Here is a 21,402-nt window from a genome sequence, read left to right on the forward strand (position 1 = left end):
CTGAATTACCCTTATGATTGTTTTTCTCTTTTTGATTCCTAAGATACCCTTCTAATTGGTCTCAAATGGTTTGGGCATCGGACCGGTTTGAGTATGGGCTGACTTGGCCTAGACTAGTTAGGCTTTGGATTGGTTCCATATACTGGACTAGGTTAAAGATGACTCAAATACCCCCTAGACCTTTTATGGCTTTCGAACTATTTTGTGAGCAAATTTTGGGTGTCTACAGAATGCCCCTCTTTGCTCACGGATCATGAACTTCTGTAGACACCCAAAATTTGCTCGCAAAATAATCCAAAAGCCACAAGAGGCCTAGGGGGTATTTGAGTCATCTTTAACATAGTAAGGTAACCCAGACCACATCCATTAGTCACATAACCCACGAAATAAAAAATTAACACAAAATAGAACCGGTCCAAAGCCTAACCAGCCTAGGCTGAGTCAGCCCATACCCAAACCGGTTTGATGCCCAAACCATTTTTTTTTATAAAAAGAGAACCAATTATAAGGGTAATTCGGTTAAATAGCAAAAAAAGCAAAAAGAGATTTTAGATACTTAGGGGGTTAGTTTGGGAAGATAAATAGCAAAAAAGACAAAAAAGAGATTTTAGATACTTAGACGGGTAATTTCGAGAAATCAAAAAAAAAAAAAAGCAAAAAAGACAAAAAAGAGATTTTAGATACTTAGAGGGGATTCAATTTTTTTAAGGATTTTTAGTTTTCCTTCTTCATTCTTGGGGAGAGAAAAAGGCAGAGATTTCAAGAGAGAAGAAAGAGGGATTCTAGGTTTTGGGATTTTTCTTGGTTCTGGATTTTCGGAGATTCTCAGACGATTTTCATGGTTCTTTTCGAAGTTTTACCTCAGATTAGCTCGATTGGTGATTCTCTCATTCTTCTGCCAAACTCGAACGTCACTGGAGATCAAAGCTTTTGAACCGGAGAAGATCGTTGTAGGCGTTTCGATCAAGAATCGCGAGATTTATCTTCTTATCATTTTGTTCTTGTATTTTTCCCCTGTAATTTCTTGGATCTGTAATAATAAATTGCCCATCCCTTGCTGTGGTTGAGTTTGGTATTCTTGCAATTGGAAACCGAGAGCAACGATCAACGATCAATGGAGGCTCTTGGACCTCCGCAAGTCTCGATCGATCTCCGGTAAACCTCTATCTTTGATTCTCATTTTAATCGATTACATGCTTTCTTTATTTCGATTTCATTACAAATCTATGTGAAGCAGAGTTCTTGTAATCTCTATCACCTAGTCTTCTATTTCATTCTACTTCCATATCTTGCAAATTGTTGTGTTGGGCTTGGTTCTGTCGAACATTCTTTTCTGATTTCTTGCTATGAACTACCATATTTCTGGAACTGATGCTTGCTGCCATTTGTAATGTGCTCGGATATTCATCTTGAATGGTTGTGGTGATTGGTCGTGTCGACGGATTCTACTTATTTGTGCCTCCATTAAACTCCTGACTTGCTGAAGAATGTTTACTGGTAGTCGATCCTCCTTAATTCTCTTTTTAAATCGTTCCTTGATAGGCCTAGCTCTGCTTTTCTTTTTCTAAATCCGGTTGGTCTGAGTGTATTTCCAGATCTAATTTCTTCTCTTTTCTATTGAATGATTCCTGCTACTGTTCTTGAACTGATTTCTGTTCAATATGGCGATTGATCCCTCACAGTTTATAAAATGTCTTTTTCTTCAAATCAGTTTTGTTTGGCTGCCTAAGTGATGTTCTCTATCGATTACCTTCGATAATTTTTTTAGTAACATTCTTTTTGGAATCTTATTTCTTTACTGTCGATAGTGATGTCTAATCTCTGTGTTTAACCTTAGATTCAAGAATGCCTACCTCTAATTTTCTGTTATGATCACTCTCGGTGAATGATCTAGACATGTCATTGTTAGTTTCTGTGAATGATGTCAAATGCAAGATTGCACTTCAGTTCGGTTTCTGAGAAATCTCAGATCCGAAAATGTATCTCTTGATTAGCTTCTGTGTTTGGTGTTTTTCTTTAAGCCTTTGAAAGCATGTTCTCTGTGATCCATGTCTTGATTAACTTTAAACTAGGGATTACATATATCAGTGGTATCCTTGACTAATTCTTTAGATGTAAAAAGAAATGTATGATTGCTGTCTATTTCTCATAACCTCTGTGAATGTCCATTCTTAATCTCTTGGTTTTATATCTTTGCGAATAATGAACATGATCCCTATCCCCCTTCTTGTTGTGGATTTTCTTATGGATTGTTTATCTTCCAAATCTGAATCCTTTGAGCTGCCATCATCTCTCCATGTTGAATGATCCCTACCCCAATAAATTCCCCATAATCTGCAAAATATTTCTTTCTTGAGGTCAATTTTGTCTAGCTACCTGAATGATATTCACCATCAAATCATCCCAATCAATTTTCAGTTCTCAGAATTCTAATTCTTTGTTGTCATGATGTTCGATTCTTGTCATCTTTAACCTTTCTTTTTATATCCTGTCATGATCGGTCACATTGTGTTCTTTGACATTATCTCTGTGGAGTTTTTAGCTGATTATTGTAGATTGATTTTCATTCATATCTTTCCCAATCTCCTTTACGATGCTCTACCTATGTGATGGTCTTTGGTATGAAATCTAATGTGGTTACCGTAGATGAAAGTTTTCTTAATCCTATATAATTTGATGATAGATATCTTTTTGGGTCATTTTATATTGTCAATAATCGATCACATCAAGATCCAAGATCTATGTCACACCCAATTACCCAAAAATCAATGGTTATCATCTCATCTAGATATTAGGATCATAGTCAAAAATAAAAAAACGAAATTCACATTTTGGAAATGATTAATTCTATGGACTTTCTTGGTGAAATCATATAAGCCCACATACGGTTTTTACATTTTAGTCTATTTTGATCAGACTCATGACAATTAGGTATGCCCATCAATATTTGTATAGCTAGACCCATTCCCAATTAAACCAAATGGACTGTATGTAATGACCAGTCAGGCCCATGACAATAAGGCAGGCCCATCAATATTTATACAGCTAGGCCCATTCCCACTTAAACCAAATGGATTCCATATGATCAGGCCCATAGTGACTAGGCAGACCCTTCAACAGATCCTGATATATTTGTATAGTCAGGCCCATTTCATTTGAATTAAATGGCTAAGGCCCATTGCATAAATGGATCTCATCGTCAAATGCTAATCTCCTAGTTTAATCTGATTAGGCTCATTAATAATTCCCTACAGTCTATGAAGAAGAATAATCCTCTTATCATTTCATCTTGTCTACTTAAAGCCCAATCAAGCCCATGGTGGATCCATTTAGAGATTATCCCCTAAGTCCATTTTCATTTTAGTTAGGCCCAGTCCGGCCCATTTCAAAAATAAAACTTTGTTTTGGCTTTTCTTTTTTCTATTCTCTTGTCTTCCTTTTGTTTTCTAAAACCATTTTTTGCCTTTGATTTCAAAAATGATTTTCCATTGCCATAGATGGACGGCTTGGATTTTATCATGATCTTTGGCCTAAGTCATTCGGCATATATCAACCGGCTCTATGAAATCACTTTTAATCGATTGCATCTTGAGTCAAACTCGTTGGACCTTGGGATTCCATATCCCTAAGACATGCATACGGGTTTCAATCAAAATCCATCGTCAGTAAATCATCCGAGTCCCTACCCAATCATTTGGCTTTCAAACAAAGCCTATCAAATAAATGGGTTTGAATCCGAACTCAATTAGGTCTTTATTTTTTATAAGTCTCCTCCCTAAAGCATATCATTCGGTGGCGGTCTATGTGACGAGCTATGTAACGATTGAGTCATTTTCTCTTGCATACCGAAACACTCTATATTGGCTAGTCCGGTATATGGGTATCTCTAGGGCCGTACATCCCCAATTTATCAATATAAATTGGGATTGCTATCTTCGAATATATTTTATCTTATCTAATATTTATTCTTTAGTCTCATTCATCCTTCTTAAGTGTGCATCCAAAATAAATTACAAGATCAAAGTGGCCATGGTACCCTAAGCATTAATCTATGATCCAATATCGAGAATCATAGTAGGCATAGGACAATCTTCGATCAATCCTTCCGAATCAATTAAATTGGATCTTGCGACCGATATGTTTGGCCTATATTCTCGTATCTTGAATATTGATTATTCCCATTATGTGTCTTTGATTTTTTTATCTATTGTCATATGATTCATTTGTTTATCTATTCATTTCTATTTGAACACATCATTCTCATCAGAATAGCAAACATAGAAATCTGGCTTAGGATAACACATGCCGTAGTGTATGCCTAGCATAGGAAAGTGACCATTGTAGAGAGTTATTTAGGGTTTAGTATAACAGGGAGACCGATCTCTTTGATTGGGCAGATCAGGTGCCTAACACCTTCCTGATCTGTAAATTGACACCCACTCAGAATTTTGGGAATAGTCCGATGCCTTGTCCAATGATTGAAGTTTAGATATTTTCTCCTCTAAAAGAGGAGAAATACTTTTGGGTCCTAGGCCCTTCACCTAGGTGACGACTTTCCATTTTGGTTTAATGAGTCATCTTATGGCATCAGTGTGACTCATTACCTAGGCCATCCCATTTATACACTGCGTATGACCATGCGAAAGTCGCCACTGTAGAGACATTGGGGTCTCTCGGGTTCGGGATGGTTGGACCGGGATCGAACCGCATGGTCATACGCAGTGTATAAATGGGATGGCCTAGGTAATGAGTCGTACTGATGCCATAAGAGGACTCATCGAACGAAAAAGGGAAGTCGCCACCTAGGTGAAGGGCCTAGGACTCAAAAGTATCTCCTCTTTTAGAGGAGAAAATATCTAAACTTCAATCATTGGACAAGGCATCAGACTATTCCCGAAATCCTGAGTGGGTGTCAATTTACAGATCAGGAAGGTGTTAGGCACCTGATCTGCCCAATCAAAGAGCTCGGTCTCCCTGTTATACTAAACCCTAAACAACTCTCTACAATGGTCACTTTCCTATGCTAGGCATACAGTACGGCATGTGTTATCCTAAGCCAAATTTCTATGTTTGCTGTTTTGATGACAATGATGTGTTCAAATAGAAATGAATAGATAAACGAATGAATCATATGAAAATAGATAAAAACATCAAAGACACATAATGGGAATAATCAAATAATGGTGAATAATTAAATGTTCAAGATATGAGAATATAGGCCAGAGATATCGGTCGCAAGATCCAGTTTAATTGATTCGGAAGGATTGATCGAAGATTGTCCTATGCCTACTATGATTCTTGATATTGGATCATAGATTAATGCTTAGGGTCCCATGGGATATGGCCACTTTAATCTTTTGATTTATTTTAGATGCACACTTAAGAAGGATGAATGAGACTATAGAATAGATATTAGATAAGATAAAATATATTCGAAGATCGAAATCCCAACTTATATTGATAAATTGGGGATGTACGGCCCTAGGGATACCCATGACTACCCAATATAGAGTGTTTCGGTGTGCAAGAGAAAATGACTCAATCGTTATATAGTTGGTCACATAGACCGCCACCAAATGATATTCTTTGGGAGGAGGCTTATAAAAAATAAAGACCTAATTGAGTTCGGATTCGAACCCATTTATTTGATAGGCTTTGTTTGAAAGCCAAATGATTGGGTAGGGACTCGGATTATTTAATGACGATGGGTTTTGATTGAAACCCGTATGCATGTCTTAGGGATATGGAATCCCAAGGTCCAATGAGCTTGACTCAAGATGCAGTAGATTAAAAATGATTTCCTAGGGCTGGTTGATGTATGCCAAGTGACTTGGGTCAAAAGATCATGATTGGATCTAAACCACTCGTCCATGGCAATAGAAAAATCATTTTTTGAAATCAAAAGGAAAAAAATAGTTTTAGAAAATCAAATGTGAAAGAAAAGTAAAAGACAAAACCCACCAGTTTTATGTTTTTTTAAAGTGGGCCGGACTAGGCCTAGACTAGAATGAGAACGGATCTAGGGCGTGATCCCTAAGTGAATCCAACATGGGCCTAACTGGGCTTTAAGTGGACAAGATGAAATGATAAGAGGATTATTCTTCTTCATGGGCTGTAGGGAATTATTAATGGGCCTCTAATTAGATTAAACTAGGAGATTAGCATTTGACGATGAGATCCATTTATAAAATAGGCCTTAGCTATTTAATTCAAATGAAATGGGCCTGACTGTACAAATAGATCAGGATCTGTTTATGGGTCTGCCTAGTCACCATGAGTCTGATCATATGGAATCCATTTGGTTTAAGTGGGAATGGGTCTAGCTGTACAAATATTGATGGGCATACCTAATTGTCATGAGTCTGACCAAAATAGACTAAAATGTAAAAAACGTATGTGGGCTTATATGATTTTACCAAGAAAGCCCATAGAATTAATCATTTCTAAAATATGAATTTCCTTTTTTTGAGTTGACTATGATCCTAATATCTAGATGAGGTGATGACCATTGATGTTTGGGTAATTGGGTGTAACATAGATCATGGATCTTGATGTGATCGATTATTGACAATGTAAAATGACCCAGAAAGATATCTATCACATTAATGTCTTCAAATCATATAGGATTATGAAAACTTTCATCTAAAGTAACCACATAAGCAAGGATTTAAGTCTCGGTCCGTATCGTATCGTCTCGGTATCGGTCGTGGTCGATACGATACAGGCCGAGAGGTATCTTTTTTTTTAAAAATGCAAATGTCTCGACTGTACCGAGACGTATCGACTGAGACGTACCGATACGATACGATACGATCGATACGTATCGATACAGTCGAGAGTTTTTAAAAAAGATTATTTTATAATATTTAAAAAACGATATGTATCGAGACGTATCGTTAACTTAGAAAACATATGGCCATTTCATTCTTTTCACCTAAAACTCGATTTCTAGCAGTCCTGGCGGAAAAAAGCTCTTCCCAGCTTTGAGAAACCCTTCCAAAAACACATTTAAACTTGCTTTTTGGGTAAGATTTCTTGAGGGCTTTCAATTCTTTGCCAAAAACGAACTTAGAGGAGCTGAAATCACATCATTTGGTGGATTTAACAGCTCACATTCGAATTCAAAAGCTGTTCTTGAAGGGTTAGGTAAGTTTTTTGAAAAAAACTTGAATCTTTTGCTTTAATCTTTGATTATTGGTATGGTTTTTTTATGAATCAAAGAGAATATGTTAAACAAACATAGAAATTGCATTCTTTGTATGCATTTACAAAGATTTGGTTTCAAATTCATGTTCCTTTGACCATTTTTACCCAAAACCGAAAATTCCTTCTTTAAAATGAAATTTTTTTTTTTTTTCTTCTTAACTTTAAAACAAATGGTAATGTTTAAAAGATATGGAGTACATTATGTATAGATGTATGACATACTAAGAAGATTATACATTTACCCTAAAATTTGTATTTTTTTTTTTTGGGGGTATTTTCTGAATTTATAAAATACTTAAAAAAATGTAAAAAATCTGATTTTTCCATCTATACTCTTTCATTATAGTTTGATAAAATGTATAATTGGCTGAAATAGAATCAAAGACTTAGATTCATATATGTAGTACATTATGTACTTTTTTTTCATTATTTAAAAAATTAAATAATGTGTAACTAGTTGTAGAAAATATAAAAATGTTTAAATATTGTTTAGGGCAACTTTGCTAGGTAGTAAATAAAAGAAGATGATGAAATGCATGACATGCATCATAATGTCTGTTTATACTTGTATAAATAATAAATTATTGATGTGTGGATTTGAATATTGTTTAATATATATCTTATATAGTTATCTACTTTTGTTTGATATTTAGGACGATGCCGCGACAACAAGACATTGGGTGGTCTTATTGTACCAAAATAAACAATAATAGATTGCATACACAGTGCAACTTCTATGACACCCAACATCTTGGAGGTGGGGTAACTCGACAAAAAGAGCACATGGCAGGAGGATATGGAAATGTTTCCAAGTGTACACAGTGCCCTGTAGAGTTAAGCAGGGCAATGCAATAACACCTTAGAGATTCCAAAAAAAAATCCAAGCAAGCACATGATGATGTTGATGCATTGGTGAAAAATTTGATGGAAGATTTTGAAGATTATGAAGGATCGGATATGGAAGCAGAGGAGGACCCAGAGTTGGCATTGGCGATGAAACAATCAAGACATGAAGCAAAAGAGCAACAATGGAGAGCTGAGCAATTGAATTAGAAGTCAATCAGCTCGACCCACCAGGCCCCTGAGATATTGGTGTTGGCTCCTCTTGTCGTCCATCTCTAAGTAAGGGTAAGCACTGTTGGCCTTAGTAGAGCAACCAGTGTGAAGGGGATGTTTGACCGGTTTACAAAGAGTAGTAAGGGTAAGAGAAAGAAGAGCCCGGATATCGAGACATGGATCCTAATGTCTATAGAGCAAGGGATGCTAGCTAACGAGGATTGAAGAAAGCTTTCAACCCAAAACACTTAGTAAAAGGATAGGCGAGCAATCTCCAGATGGTTCCACAGTTCTATGATTCCACCACATAAGGCCAAAGATCCCCACTTCAAGGCCATGGTAAAGGAGATTCAGCGGTGTGGGAAAAATGTTAAGCCACCCACACCTCATGAGATTGTTGGGCCTTACTTGGATGATATTGTCCAAGAGGTGCATGAGTATGTAGAGAGGTTCAAGGAGAAGTGGCCACTATATAGAGTGACCATCATGTGTAATGGATGGAGTGGACCAACAAGATTATCCATCATCAATTTTTTTATCTACTGTGATGGAAGGACGATCTTCCACAAGTCGGTCAATGCATCTAGTGAAATCAAAGATGCCAACTACTTGTACAAGTTAATGGATGAAGTTGTGGAGGACATAGGAGAAGAAAATGTTGTCCAAGTAGTAACTGACAATGCAGCAAATTTCAAGAAAGCTGGTCAGTTGCTTATGTTAAAGAGGCAACATTTATTTTGGACACCATGTGCAGCTCATTGCATAGATTTGATGTTTAGGGACATAGGAGAATTGCCCAAGGTCCAAAAGTTGGTTGGTAATGCAAGGAAAATCACCAACTTTATTTACAACCATAGTTGGGTTTTGGCATTGATGAGGAGTTATACACAAGGGGATTTAGTGAGGCCTGCAACAACAAGATTTGCAACAAATTACATTGCAATTGATAGCCTCATTTCTCGAAAGCATGGGCTGCTACAGATGTTCACCTCTACTGAGTGGTTGACTAGCAATTATGCAAGGTCTGAAATTGGGAGATTTGTTCAAGATCTTGTCACCTCCTCAAAGTTTTGGGCTGCAATGGGCCGACTTTATAATGTTATGATGCCACTCTTTTGTCTGCTTCAAGAGGTTGATGGGGATAAAGAGCAGACCATGGGTAAGATGGTAGAGGCCATGGGATGTGTGAAGAGAAAAATACATGAGAATAACCCAACATCAAACAAGAAGTATTTGAAGATTATATCCGATCGATGGGAAAATATGTTGGTTCAAGATATTCATTGGGCAGGTAATCTTATTAGTATATGACTTTGGTTTCCTTTTAAACACTTAGTAGTTAGTAAGTTACTATTTATTTATTTATTATTAGAATTTCTAGGTTTCTAACCATCCATTACAAACCATGTACAGCATATTATTTGAATCCGGATATCCAATACTCCAATGATATAGGGTGTAGACCGGATCTATTGCGTGCCCTAAGGAATGTTGTGAACAGAATGGAGCCAGATGTAGCGAAGGCCACACTTGCCATAGATGATGTTAGAACTAAATTAGTTGTATAAATGATTGAAACCAAGAATAGAGTGATTGGTGGAAGTGGAACTAATATATATATTTTTTTAATACCTCTCTAGGCTAAGTATTTTCGGGAGGCCACTCGTGGTTTTGCTGATAGAATGGCTATCCATGCTAGGAGCACACAACGCCCAGGTAAGTTAGGTTTACCTAATTTATTATATCATTTAAAATTTGTTTTAAGGTTTTGTCTTTTAATATTTCATTTATTATTGTGCAGCTGATTGGTGGCTCAATTATGGGGGTACTAGTGCTCCACACTTAACCCGAATTGCAATTCGAGTATTATCCCTGACGGCATCCTCTAGTGGCTGCGAACGTAATTGGAGTACATTCGGGTTGATACACACCAAACCCTGGAATCGTCTCAGTTATTCAAAGTTGGAGAAGCTAATGTATGTCCATTACAACCATAGTTCAAAATCTCGCGATATTTCGTATATCTCGAGCTTACCGAGATGCGAAATCAGGTCGAAATGAAAAAATACCATATTTCGTCGATATCTCGTGAGATATCGTGAGATATCGACGATATCTCGATATCTCACGAGATATCGACGAAATATGGTATTTTGGCTTAAAGTGTCACGTGAAGGGGGGCTTTAATACAATATTTCGCAGATTTTGGTCCATATTTCGACCGAGAACTGCATTAGCTAAGGAATTTCAGTCTTTTGCCTATTCTTCCACTCTTCCAAGCTCTCATCCAACACTCTAGCCATTGTTCAAGCACATTGTTGTCGGATTTTCGCCGGTAAACTCATCGGAGGGTCATCTAAGCTCATTATCCAAGCCTTTTTCCACTATTTAAGGTAAATTCTATTCCTCTAAAACTATTTTTTTGAAAAGACTATGTACAAATTTTGTTGGATGGTGATGATATTAATATATGTTAGACACCGGAGGCCGATCTATAGCCTCACGGTGTCGAAATTTTTTTTCCATATGTATTTTTTTTATTTTATTTTCTAGTTTTAAAAATTCATTTTCCTACAATTAAAATAGGAAATAATTAGGGGTAATATGACTTAGATGGTAATGAATTAAATATATGTTAGACACCAATGGCCGATCTACGGCTTCACGGTGTCGGATTTATTTTTCTACTCTTAAATAATTATTTTAATTTTCGCACATACCACTCCATTGGCATCGGATTATGGTGCATCACAACCTTACGGTGGATATGGATATGGATCATCATCATATGGGCGGTTTAGTGGGGTAGGGGACTATGACTACGCCCAGTCCCGAGGGACATCTTGGATAATCTTTTGTAGATAACATCTTTGCATACCCTAGCGGACCTAGCTACCAACCTCACCACCATACATGCAGCCAATGCCATCGCCTCTTGCGCGGCGCCAACATCATATCACAGTGGATCATCTTCTTCACGGATTAGATCGATTGGTAACCCTAGTTTATATCCTAGGATAGGTTACCTACAGTATGTTGATGATTCCATTTACGTGACACTTGTGGATGACTACACTCGTTTCTTCTCCGATTCTATACCGTGGTCCACATACGTCTTTCAAAGAGAGCAATGGACGTCGACTCCGGCGAGGCATGAGTGGGATTGATCCAAGGAGGCACAACAACTACTATTAGCAGTTTAGCACTTGTAATTTGTAACTTAAGTTGTGATTTCATTGATCTATGAACTTGTGAGTTGTGACTTGCGAGTTGCGAGTCTTGTGACTTACTAACTTTGACACTTAGTGTATTGCCTTTAAGGCTTTAAGCGAGTTATTGAATATTATGGAGTTTATGAGAATCATGGCACTCATCAATGCGTATTGGCTTTAACTTGATATGTGATGAAGTTAAATACTATTATTAAATATTAACTGCCTAATCTATGTGTATTTAACTATTTATACATTAGGGTCGGCGACCGTATGTCAATCAAGGGTGCAAGCCCAAAACACCAATTTGAATTCACATTTTTACAATTTTATGGTTTAAATGTGTTTATTAAGCTTAAATAAAGCTGTCCATGAAGTTTCAGGCCTAGATATAGCCAAATACCCCCCTAGATGGACCCCCGAAATATTGCAGAAAAAATACAATATTTCGGTCATATTTCGCGATATCTCGGATATTTCGGATATCTCGGTAGGCCCGAGATACCGATATATCGCGAGATATAGTACTATGATTACAACATGAAGCTGAAGCTTAAATATTTAGAGCTGGAAAGAGAAGGAGATGATGTAGATGTCAACCCAATCGACATCAACCACCTACTTGACGATGAAGATCCAGTTAGAGCATGGATAGAAGATACCGATAAGGTATTGGTGATGGATCAATTAAGTGAGGATTGCCAGACAACCAAACCTGATCCAGTGATAGAGAGCATCATTCAACAGATGGATGAGGATGCAACACAGCCACCATCACAAGATCCTTGTCCTAATGTTGAAGAAAATGAAAGTAGCTCTGAAGAAGGTTTAGTCAGGAGGACGAGGTCAGGTCATCCGTATGGAGGAACTCAACAACATGTTGATGATGAGGATGAAGACGACGATGGTGATGGTGATGGTGATTGTGATGGTGATGGTGATGGTGATGGTGGTGGTGGTGGTGGTGGTGGTTCTGTTGCTGCTGCTGCTGTTGATGATGATGATGATGATGACGATGATGATGATGGTAGTGGTGGTGGTGGTGGTGGCCATGGTGCTGGAGGTAGTGGTGGTGGCCATGAGGCTTCACAACATCATGCTGGGGTTCAGTTCACATGTGAGGCAGGATACATACATACTACCCAAGATATGGATCATGGTCTTGAGCCTGCTGGCCATAAGACTTACTCGCGGAAGCGGCATAAGGGCAAGTCTGCCAAGCGCTCCCACAATCCATATGATAGTGATGTGCTAATGAGTGGCATGGAGTCACTTAGCATTAGTTTTGATTATGCTGGTGCTTCATCAGGCCATGGGCATTATGCATCAGGTTCTTCTTCAGGCTATGGACATGGGGCTTCTGTAGGGTATGGAAGTTATGGATACGGAGAGAATCAAGCACAAGCACAACCTAGTGCTGTCGTGACATTAGCCACTCCAGAGCAGTACACACGATTCTACTATGAGTGGGAGAGTCACTACCATCAGTATTTTGACTGGGCTCAGTATTGTGCTTATGTTCGGACAGTACACAACATCATCCTAGTCGCTCCTATTGTTAAAGACCCTTACAGACATGACTTTGATCCACCCCGACATTCTTCATGGCAATAGAGTGACTCTACATGTAAGGAATTTCATCTTTTAATCTTTTATAACAATTTCAAAGTGCCGCACTTGTCTGGTTATTGATTATTCACAATTCATAGTATATATGCATGATATATGACACAAAGTGCTTGTTTATATTGTTTTTTGTGTCCAAAAGTGTATTTTCATGTGTATTTTGATCATTTTCATGCGTTTCTGCACCGATCGATACGTATCTTCGATACGATACGTCTCTTAAAATCGCCTGACCGATACGATACCCGATACCGATGCTTAAATCCTTGCACATAAGATTTCATACTGAAGACCATCACATAGGTATAGCATCATAAAGGAGATTGGGAAGGATATGAATGAAAATCAATCTACAATATTCAGATAAAAAGAAATAATCTCTACAGAGATAATGTCAAAGAACACAATGTGACCGATCATGAGAGGATAAAAAAAAAAAAAGAAAGGTTAAAGATGACAAGAATCGAATATCATGACAACAAAGAATTAGAATTCTGAGAACTGAAAATTGATTGGGATGATTTGATAGTGAATATCATTCAGATAGCTAGAAAAATTGACCTCAAGAAAGAAATATTTTACAGATTATGGGGAATTTATTGGGGTAGGGATCATTCAACATGGAGATATGATGGCAGCTCAAATGATTCAGATTTGAAAGATAAACAATCCATAAGAAAATCCACAACAAGAAGGGGGATAGGGATCATGTATTTCTTTAACTCTTTGGGAACAGTGACAAAAGGCATACACTTCTAGATGCTAAACAGAAATGGAATAGAGACCATGATAATGTGAAGTGGAAATTATAGGGATTATGATGGGGACCAATTCATGTTCACTACGGAATGCAAATAAAAATTACCATTTATAGAAATGATAAGGGAAATTAAGTCATGGTCATGGCGTCCTGGCGCTGGAGAGGGCTGCATGGCGACCCTCTTTGATTTCTTCCTCCCGACTCTCTTTCCCTCTTCGATTTCTTCTTCCTGTCTTCGATTTCTTCTTCCCTCTTCGATTTCTTCTTTCCCTCTTCAATTTCTTTCGATTTCTTCTTCGATTTCTTCTTCCTGTCTTCTTTCCCTCTTCGATTTCTTTCGATTTCTTCTTCGATTTCTGAATTTTCTTCTTAAAACTTGAGAAACAATAGAGAAAAAATAAAACATGGCTTGAGTATACATCTATTAACACATTAAAAATAGAGAAAATAAAAATAAAACATGGTCGACATGTCGCCAATATGCCATGGGGGCGACATTCGATATATCGCGTGACACCTCCACCGACTTGGATCGCGTGCGCCGTGACAACTATGCTCATTACAGAATATGCATTAAAAACCAGGAATCATGGGAGCATGTATCTAAAGATCATATCACACAACAAAGACAAGATGCACAGATTGAGAGATGTAACCTCAGGATCATGAAGAGTATAAATGTTCTAAGGGATTAATCATTAGATGTAGTCTCGAATTTCAAGGATATGAAGAAAAATAGATCAAGACAGGTACAATTTCAGATTTAGAGAGATCAAGATTTAGAGATATACAAAATGCAGGTTACATTGCATTCTTGCATTTGTCACATTTAGGTCATTCACAGAGGCTAGTTACAACATTATGTCTACCATTAATTCACAGAAAAGGGTTTAAAATATGAGAATATGCATTTGATCCAATGTTAACCACAAAGATCACAGGGACAGTATATCTATCTTAGATTCAAGATCAATCACAGAAAAAATAGAACAATAGAAATAGGACCATGAATCTACATTAGATCTAGGGGTTTGAAAGATAAACAAAAGAGAACAATAATCGATCATCAAGAACTTGGAGAAACAGAGAACCACAGCTCGCTTTATGCCTATTCAAGAAAAATAATTTGAGAAAATAGGAGAGATATGATTTACTTGAATCGAGCAATAGGATCTCTTTGATGGAAGATCGCAGGAGGAATCCACACTTCCCAAAACCGAGTAGCTGAACTGGTTCGACGATCTCAGCAACGATTGGATCAAGATTACAGTAATGAGGTAGGGATTTATTACAGATCCAGTACCAAAAAAATTACAAAAGGAATATAAAAAGAATGAAACAGATCATGATCTCTGACTGGTGCGCTTGCGACGAACATCCTCACTTCAACAGCCTTGATCTCCGGCGAAGATATTGTCGATGATTTGAGATAGATCTTCAAAGAACCACCATGGAAATCGCCTGGAACATCTCCAGAAATCCAGAATCGGAAGATTGGTAACCAAAATCTAAGCCTAATCCCTGATTTTTACCCGCTCTCCTCTCTTGCGAAACCCTAAAATCTCGGTTTTCTCCTTCTTTCTCTTTTCTCTCCTTTCGCTCTCTCTCCCTCTTTTTTCAAAACGAAAGAAAAGAATCTCCCCAAAATGAAAGTCCCTTTTTCGTTTTTTAGGTTTTTCTTTTTATATATTTTGTCTTCTTTTTTTTTTTTTTTTTTTTGTCTTTCTTGCTTTTTTTGGTTTTTTCTATTCCCCAAATTACCCCTCTAAACACTTAAAATCTCCTTTCTTGCTTTTTGCTTTTTATTTCTCCAAACTACCCTTCTAAGTATCTAAAATCTCCTTTTTGCTTTTTATCCGAATTACCCTTATGATTGGTTTTCTCTTTTTGATTCCTAAGATACCCTTCTAATTGGTCTCAATTGGTTTGGGCATCGGACCGGTTTGGGTATGGGCTGACTTGGCCTAGACTGGTTAGGCTTTGGACTGGTTCCATATACTGGACTAGGTTAAAGATGACTCAAATACCCCCTAGACCTTTTATGGCTTTCGAACTATTTTGTGAGCAAATTTTGGGTGTCTACAGTAGGTTATTTAACTGCATCAATTCTCCTCAGTTTGAAAAAACTCGATCTCGATTTTTTTTGTAGTGACAAGGGGAAACAACATGTGAGTAGCAGCTTTGACCATTCCCAAACAAAACTCTGGTGATGTAGGGATGTTAGGAATAAAATCTTCAACCCTGGGAGTTTTATCTTCAAAGTAGTGAGGTGGAATCACAAATTCAATAAATTTTCCGATGGTAAGAATAGCATCTGGGGTGGTGACAGCTTCATGTGGAGTGTACTTGAAGGCTTCCTTAATCATGACCTTAGCTGGTTCTAATTCTTTAACCATGTCTTCATCAACCTCTGTAATACAATCCTCCACATCAGCAACCTCTGGTTATTGGTCGTCTGGTTCTAATTCTTTAACCATATCTTCATCAACCTCTGTAATGCAATCCTCCACATCAGCAACCTCTGGTTATTGGTCGTCCTTCTTAAAGTCTTCAAGTATTACCTCTTTGTTGTCATTGCCGGCTTATTTGATTTCTTCTTCTTGATCTTCAAAAGCTCTAGTTCTTGAAGTAAAGGAAAATCTTCTACCTTGCAAAGAACTTGATTTTCACCTTGAATTATTGATTCCTCTACGATTGTTCACTTTAACTATTTCCTTCATTTCTTCCTTTGACGGTGCAAAGTGGAGCTCAACCTGTGCTTTAACATAATTGGTGTCAGACTTCAAACAAACAATCATCAACTTGTGAACTGAAATTCATTGATGGATGCTTCAAGTTGTCTTTAGATTTAAATGCATGTTGGTGATAGTCTTGTTGAAGGATGAACTTTTTTTGTATATGCTCCGGTAGGTACTTGTTCTTCAACTCGTGCTTTATCTCCTCCCACTTAATGGATGCTCCGCCACTGTTTTCAAGGTTCCTTTAATAAGTTCTCCACCATTCACGTGCTGCGCCAATCAATTTCATTTGGGCCAACCTCATCTTCATTGTTTTTATAGAGATCGAACCAGTCAAAGTAATCATCCAAGCTTGTAAACCAGTCATAAAATATCTGTAAATCATATTTCCCACTATACTCCTTTAGTTCGAGCTTGACCTTTTATGTATCGTCAGAGTGTCGATTGGGTGCACCATCATCAGCATTAAAATAAATATCCGCACGTGTTCTTCAAAAGTCGGCTGGACTGTAGGAACCCTTTATGGACATCTTCTTGGAAACCTCTGATTGTGGTCTTTTGCTGTAGAATGTGTCGGATATCTTGCCTCACCTTCAGGCGGTGCATAACTGCCTTGTATAGGTTTAGGGTTTCGATTCTCTATTGCTAACAACCTCTCATTTTTAATTCTCTATTTAGTATTGATATGCTGAAACATCTCCAATATCCTACTCATAGGATCAGGCAGGTTTGGAGTTCTTGAGCTCTCTACCATAGCTCTGATATCGCTTAATGTAGTACTGAGTTTGAATAATCAAAACAATATCAAAACAGAATCTTTTCTCTGGGAATAAAATCCAAAAAAGAGAGAATAATGATATGACTAAATCAGGTGTCAGATTGGCCAGAACTGCAATCGAGTTTTGTTCTACGGTTAAGGAAACCTTGCCAAAAATTTCAGATCAATCCGATGGGTGGATCTGAAATGGATCAATCCTAATTGTACTAGGAGAAAGGTATATCAGTTAATTCACAGTTCGGATTAAAGATCAAACAACAGAATATTTAAGTCAGACAAACACTACTATTATGAAAGTAAATCTCAGAATTAATGACCTAACAGAATAGGGAAATCAATTCAGCTATTAGACAAATAGGGATTAAAATCTGAATGCAAGGGCAGAATGAGAAATATGAAATATCTCCAGATCAGCAGGACTGATCAGTGAATTTCTGGTTGAAGGTCCTTTCTATGGGGATGATCAATTCTTAAAAAATTGAGAATAATCCGATGGCCAGATTTCTTGAACTGTAAATCTGTAGTTCATGTAAAAAAAAGACTTGCATATGAATTCTAGATCAGATTATGAATTGCAGAAAAAAACAGGGGAAAAATTACTTGATTAATGGAGGGAGGAGGAACAAGAATAAGAGTAAGGAAGAACACCCGAGCTTCTCACTTCAAGCTGGGCTGGAAAGATCAAACACCAACCAGCCTTGATCACACACAAGGTTCTTCACACAGGAAGAGAGCAGCCCAAAAAAAAAGAGCATCCTAGTGCACGAGGGTACTGCTACTGCAGGGTGTGGGAGGGCTATATGTATGCAACCTTACCCCCACTTTGTGGAGAGGCTGTTTCCATGTTTTGAACCACAACCTGATGGTTGCAATAGTGCAACTTAACCGTTGTGTCAAGGCTCGCCCACTAGAAAGACTCAAAAATAGACTCTTGACACTAAAAAGAAAAAGGCTAACCCAGTCCTTAACTAATAAGGTAACCTAAACTGGCTAGGAAACTGACTCAAATCAGGACTGGACTTTAGAATGCTAATCCAGCCTACTAAAACACTTAATAACAATTAAAAAAAAAAAAATGACGACACTTAACTAACTAATCCCGTATGCCTTGACTTTACCCATATTATAGGTCCCATTAAAGTGGTCCATCACAATGAAAACACATGGATGAAAGGCCCAAGACATACATAACCCAACCCAAAGTTTATTTCCAATAAATTAGCCCATTTAGGTGATTTAACTGCATCAGTTGTAGTGGCAGCAATTGCCACTACTGCCACCACCATCATAGTAGCATTTGCTACAGGCCACCACAATCACTGAAAGGTGAAGAATACTAGGAGGAAGAAGATGGATCTGCACTCTTCTTTTTATTGTTGTATCTATTTTTTTTAAGGGTAAGTATTTTTGTAATGTACATATAAGACCTCTCATATTTATAAGTAAAAGGGATCACATTTCATATTTTACACAAGAGGCCCTTTTTGAAATTAAAACTAAAAAAAATAAATTCTAATATATTTTCATTTAAACTCCCAATGTTTTATGTAATTCATAGGTACCCTCCAACTGCTTAGCGTTGCCTTGTTGCCGTGACAACAATGGGAACAAAACATCTGAATACAATTACAGAATAAAATGATGTCTAAACGATATCTGACACGTACATTGTATTCTATATGCTCGAGCAAAAGTAAAACCAATTTGTTAATTTCTGTTGTTAATTTATGTTTTTTAATATTTGTGGTTAGCCTATTATCCATTTTATTTTTTTTCCTACTTCCCAGAAATTCATGATTTTCTGAGTTCTTATTCTCTCACTCTTGGACAGATAATAGATGGTGAAAGACTGACTTTAACATTATGGTTCAGCCGTGACAGTTCACATGATGAGGATGGCAAACTTATTTCTCTTCTCTCTCAGATTCTCTTCAATAGTTCTATTGACGAGCCTATTTCACACCTGCCTTTACCAGCACCCAATAACATGTACTGGTTTTCTCCAGATCAAGGTTCTCTGTACCAATCTGGATTTGATATACGCTGGGCAAGAGCACATGTTCTTGGATATACTTTTTATTCTTTTGATGATCAACTATTAGATTCATCACATAATCTTTCAGAGGGGCTAATGAGTCCATTACGATTAGCTACGGAAGATGAGTTATTTTACAAGGAATTTCTCAACAGTTTGCATGCCCTGCAGGTATCCTTCTTGTTGCACATAAATAATTAATTTTTCTTTTGCTGCTAAGAGATCAGACTTTTTCCTTTCCCTAAACTCAATTTAAAATGTGCATAATTATATCTCAACTTGGACTTCCGTATTACCATTTTTCAAAAGTTTTCTTCATAATTAGTAAGACTGACAATGACAGGCCACAGATGATGTTTCACATTAGGTATGGGCTGAACTTGGAAAAGTGTGTTTAAGTGCCCAATCTATACCAGAGGGACAACCTTGGTTGTCTAGTTGATCTTGGATGTGGCAATCCCTTTTACAGATTGGGGAACTGCTAGAGCAACAGTTGATGAAACCTTTTGCCTGCTGTAATATTTGGGAATGTATTCTCAGAGGATTATTAGTGCGTGTCCTTTTTTTTTTTTTTTTTTTTTTGATGAATAAAAAAATTCATTACCAAAGGAAAGGAAAAGTGGGGGGGGGGGGGGACAAAAAACCACAAAACTAATTTCTAATTTCAAGACCCTGCCTTTATAAAGGAGGAGGCAAGGGACTGAAAGAGGGAAGGGAGGAACCCCAAACAATCACAATAGACTTAGCTTAGGGTGTCGACGCACCAACAGGAGGCTGAAGCAAGCAAAGGCCGAACCAAATCTCGACGAACATACAGGACTTATCGCAGAAAGGGTTTTGTGGATAATGCCCTTGTTGCTTTTGTGTGCTTCTCAAGTCATGATTCTATGGTTGACAACGAGATAATATTCCACTGTCACTGGAGGTGGATAGATAAGAATGGGTCAGCTTAGAATGGCTCCGTTTGTATCCTCCAAACATTTGCCTTGTTAGGTGTTTTTTCCCCCCCTCGTTCTTCCTGATGTGCAGTGGGGGTGGGTGGGTTGGGTTAGAGTTTAAATGGCACGCCGATATCATAAACGTCGTGCATTTTTATCTAATGTTTGGAAAATAAAGAATATTATGTCATCCTTCTAAGACAAATGCAGGGCTTCCCTTCACCCTTCCCCCCCCCCTCCCCTCCTCTCCCTGGAGGCAGTTGCAGAACATTAACAATTAGTGCTTCACATTGAACAGGTCTTGCAGTTTTGCTTTTGGAAAGCCTTTGAGTTGCGAGAAACTGAAGTTGGAAGAGCAATCAGCAATGTGGTGCCATTATCCCAATCACTACAAGAGAAAAGCAGTGGCCGGAAGCTTACGATGGGTGATCATCAACTTGCAGAGATGGTTTTCCACTGTATCTCTAATCATGATGATAGCAAACCTGCCTTTGGTTGGGCTGACTTACATGCCGCTGTTGTTGCATGGGGAGATTATACCTGTAAGTTAAGGAAGGAACTGTTAATCAGATTTCCATACTGGAGAACCTATCATTCTATATTCTTTGTTCCCCTGGTTGACCTTGAGAAAGAAGCTTAATATATAAATGTGTTCAAGAATGTGAAGAGCCAAGGATTATATTTATTATAATTCCGAAACCTAAACCTTGGTAGCTAGGATAAGCAGTCCAACTAAACTTTCAGAGATGGCAAATATGTTTTTACAGGGATGGTCTTCAGTTCTCATATGGTTTTCCAAAGAGGATTCATCAGACTTTGCAATTTTTTTTCCCTGAACTTGGCTTTTGTTTGGGGTTGTTCCTTTGTATGCCTGCTTACAGCAAGGTTAGTGAGACTAGATAACAAATTTGTGTACGTACTGGACTAGACTGCTTTGTCAATATTCTCTAATGGAAGGTGGTGGTTGTGCTCATGTATGGTTGTCTACAACTATGTTAGTGCTGTTGGGAAACAACCGGGTTAAATGCAGTGGAATCGGATTGGGTATTAATC

At 37.7% G+C, this 21,402-nt stretch overlaps 1 protein-coding gene across 3 annotated transcripts in view; it reads left to right on the forward strand.

The window, feature by feature from the left end:
- The window catches only part of LOC122669759, an 80,189-nt gene extending 59,191 nt beyond the window's left edge, over positions 1–20,998 (forward strand). For 2 of the 3 annotated variants that reach the window (XM_043866605.1, XM_043866606.1), the window contains 2 exons: positions 19,208–19,582; positions 20,648–20,998. In XM_043866605.1, coding sequence (XP_043722540.1) covers positions 19,208–19,582; positions 20,648–20,989 — 717 coding nt within the window. In that variant the 3' untranslated portion in view covers positions 20,990–20,998. The remainder of the gene's footprint in view (positions 1–19,207; positions 19,583–20,647) is intronic. The other variant, XM_043866607.1, reaches the window with a different exon arrangement.
- Positions 20,999–21,402: the final 404 nt, after the last annotated feature.

Source organism: Telopea speciosissima, chromosome 7 (genome assembly GCF_018873765.1).
Source record: "Telopea speciosissima isolate NSW1024214 ecotype Mountain lineage chromosome 7, Tspe_v1, whole genome shotgun sequence".
Classification (NCBI taxonomy): domain Eukaryota; kingdom Viridiplantae; phylum Streptophyta; class Magnoliopsida; order Proteales; family Proteaceae; genus Telopea; species Telopea speciosissima.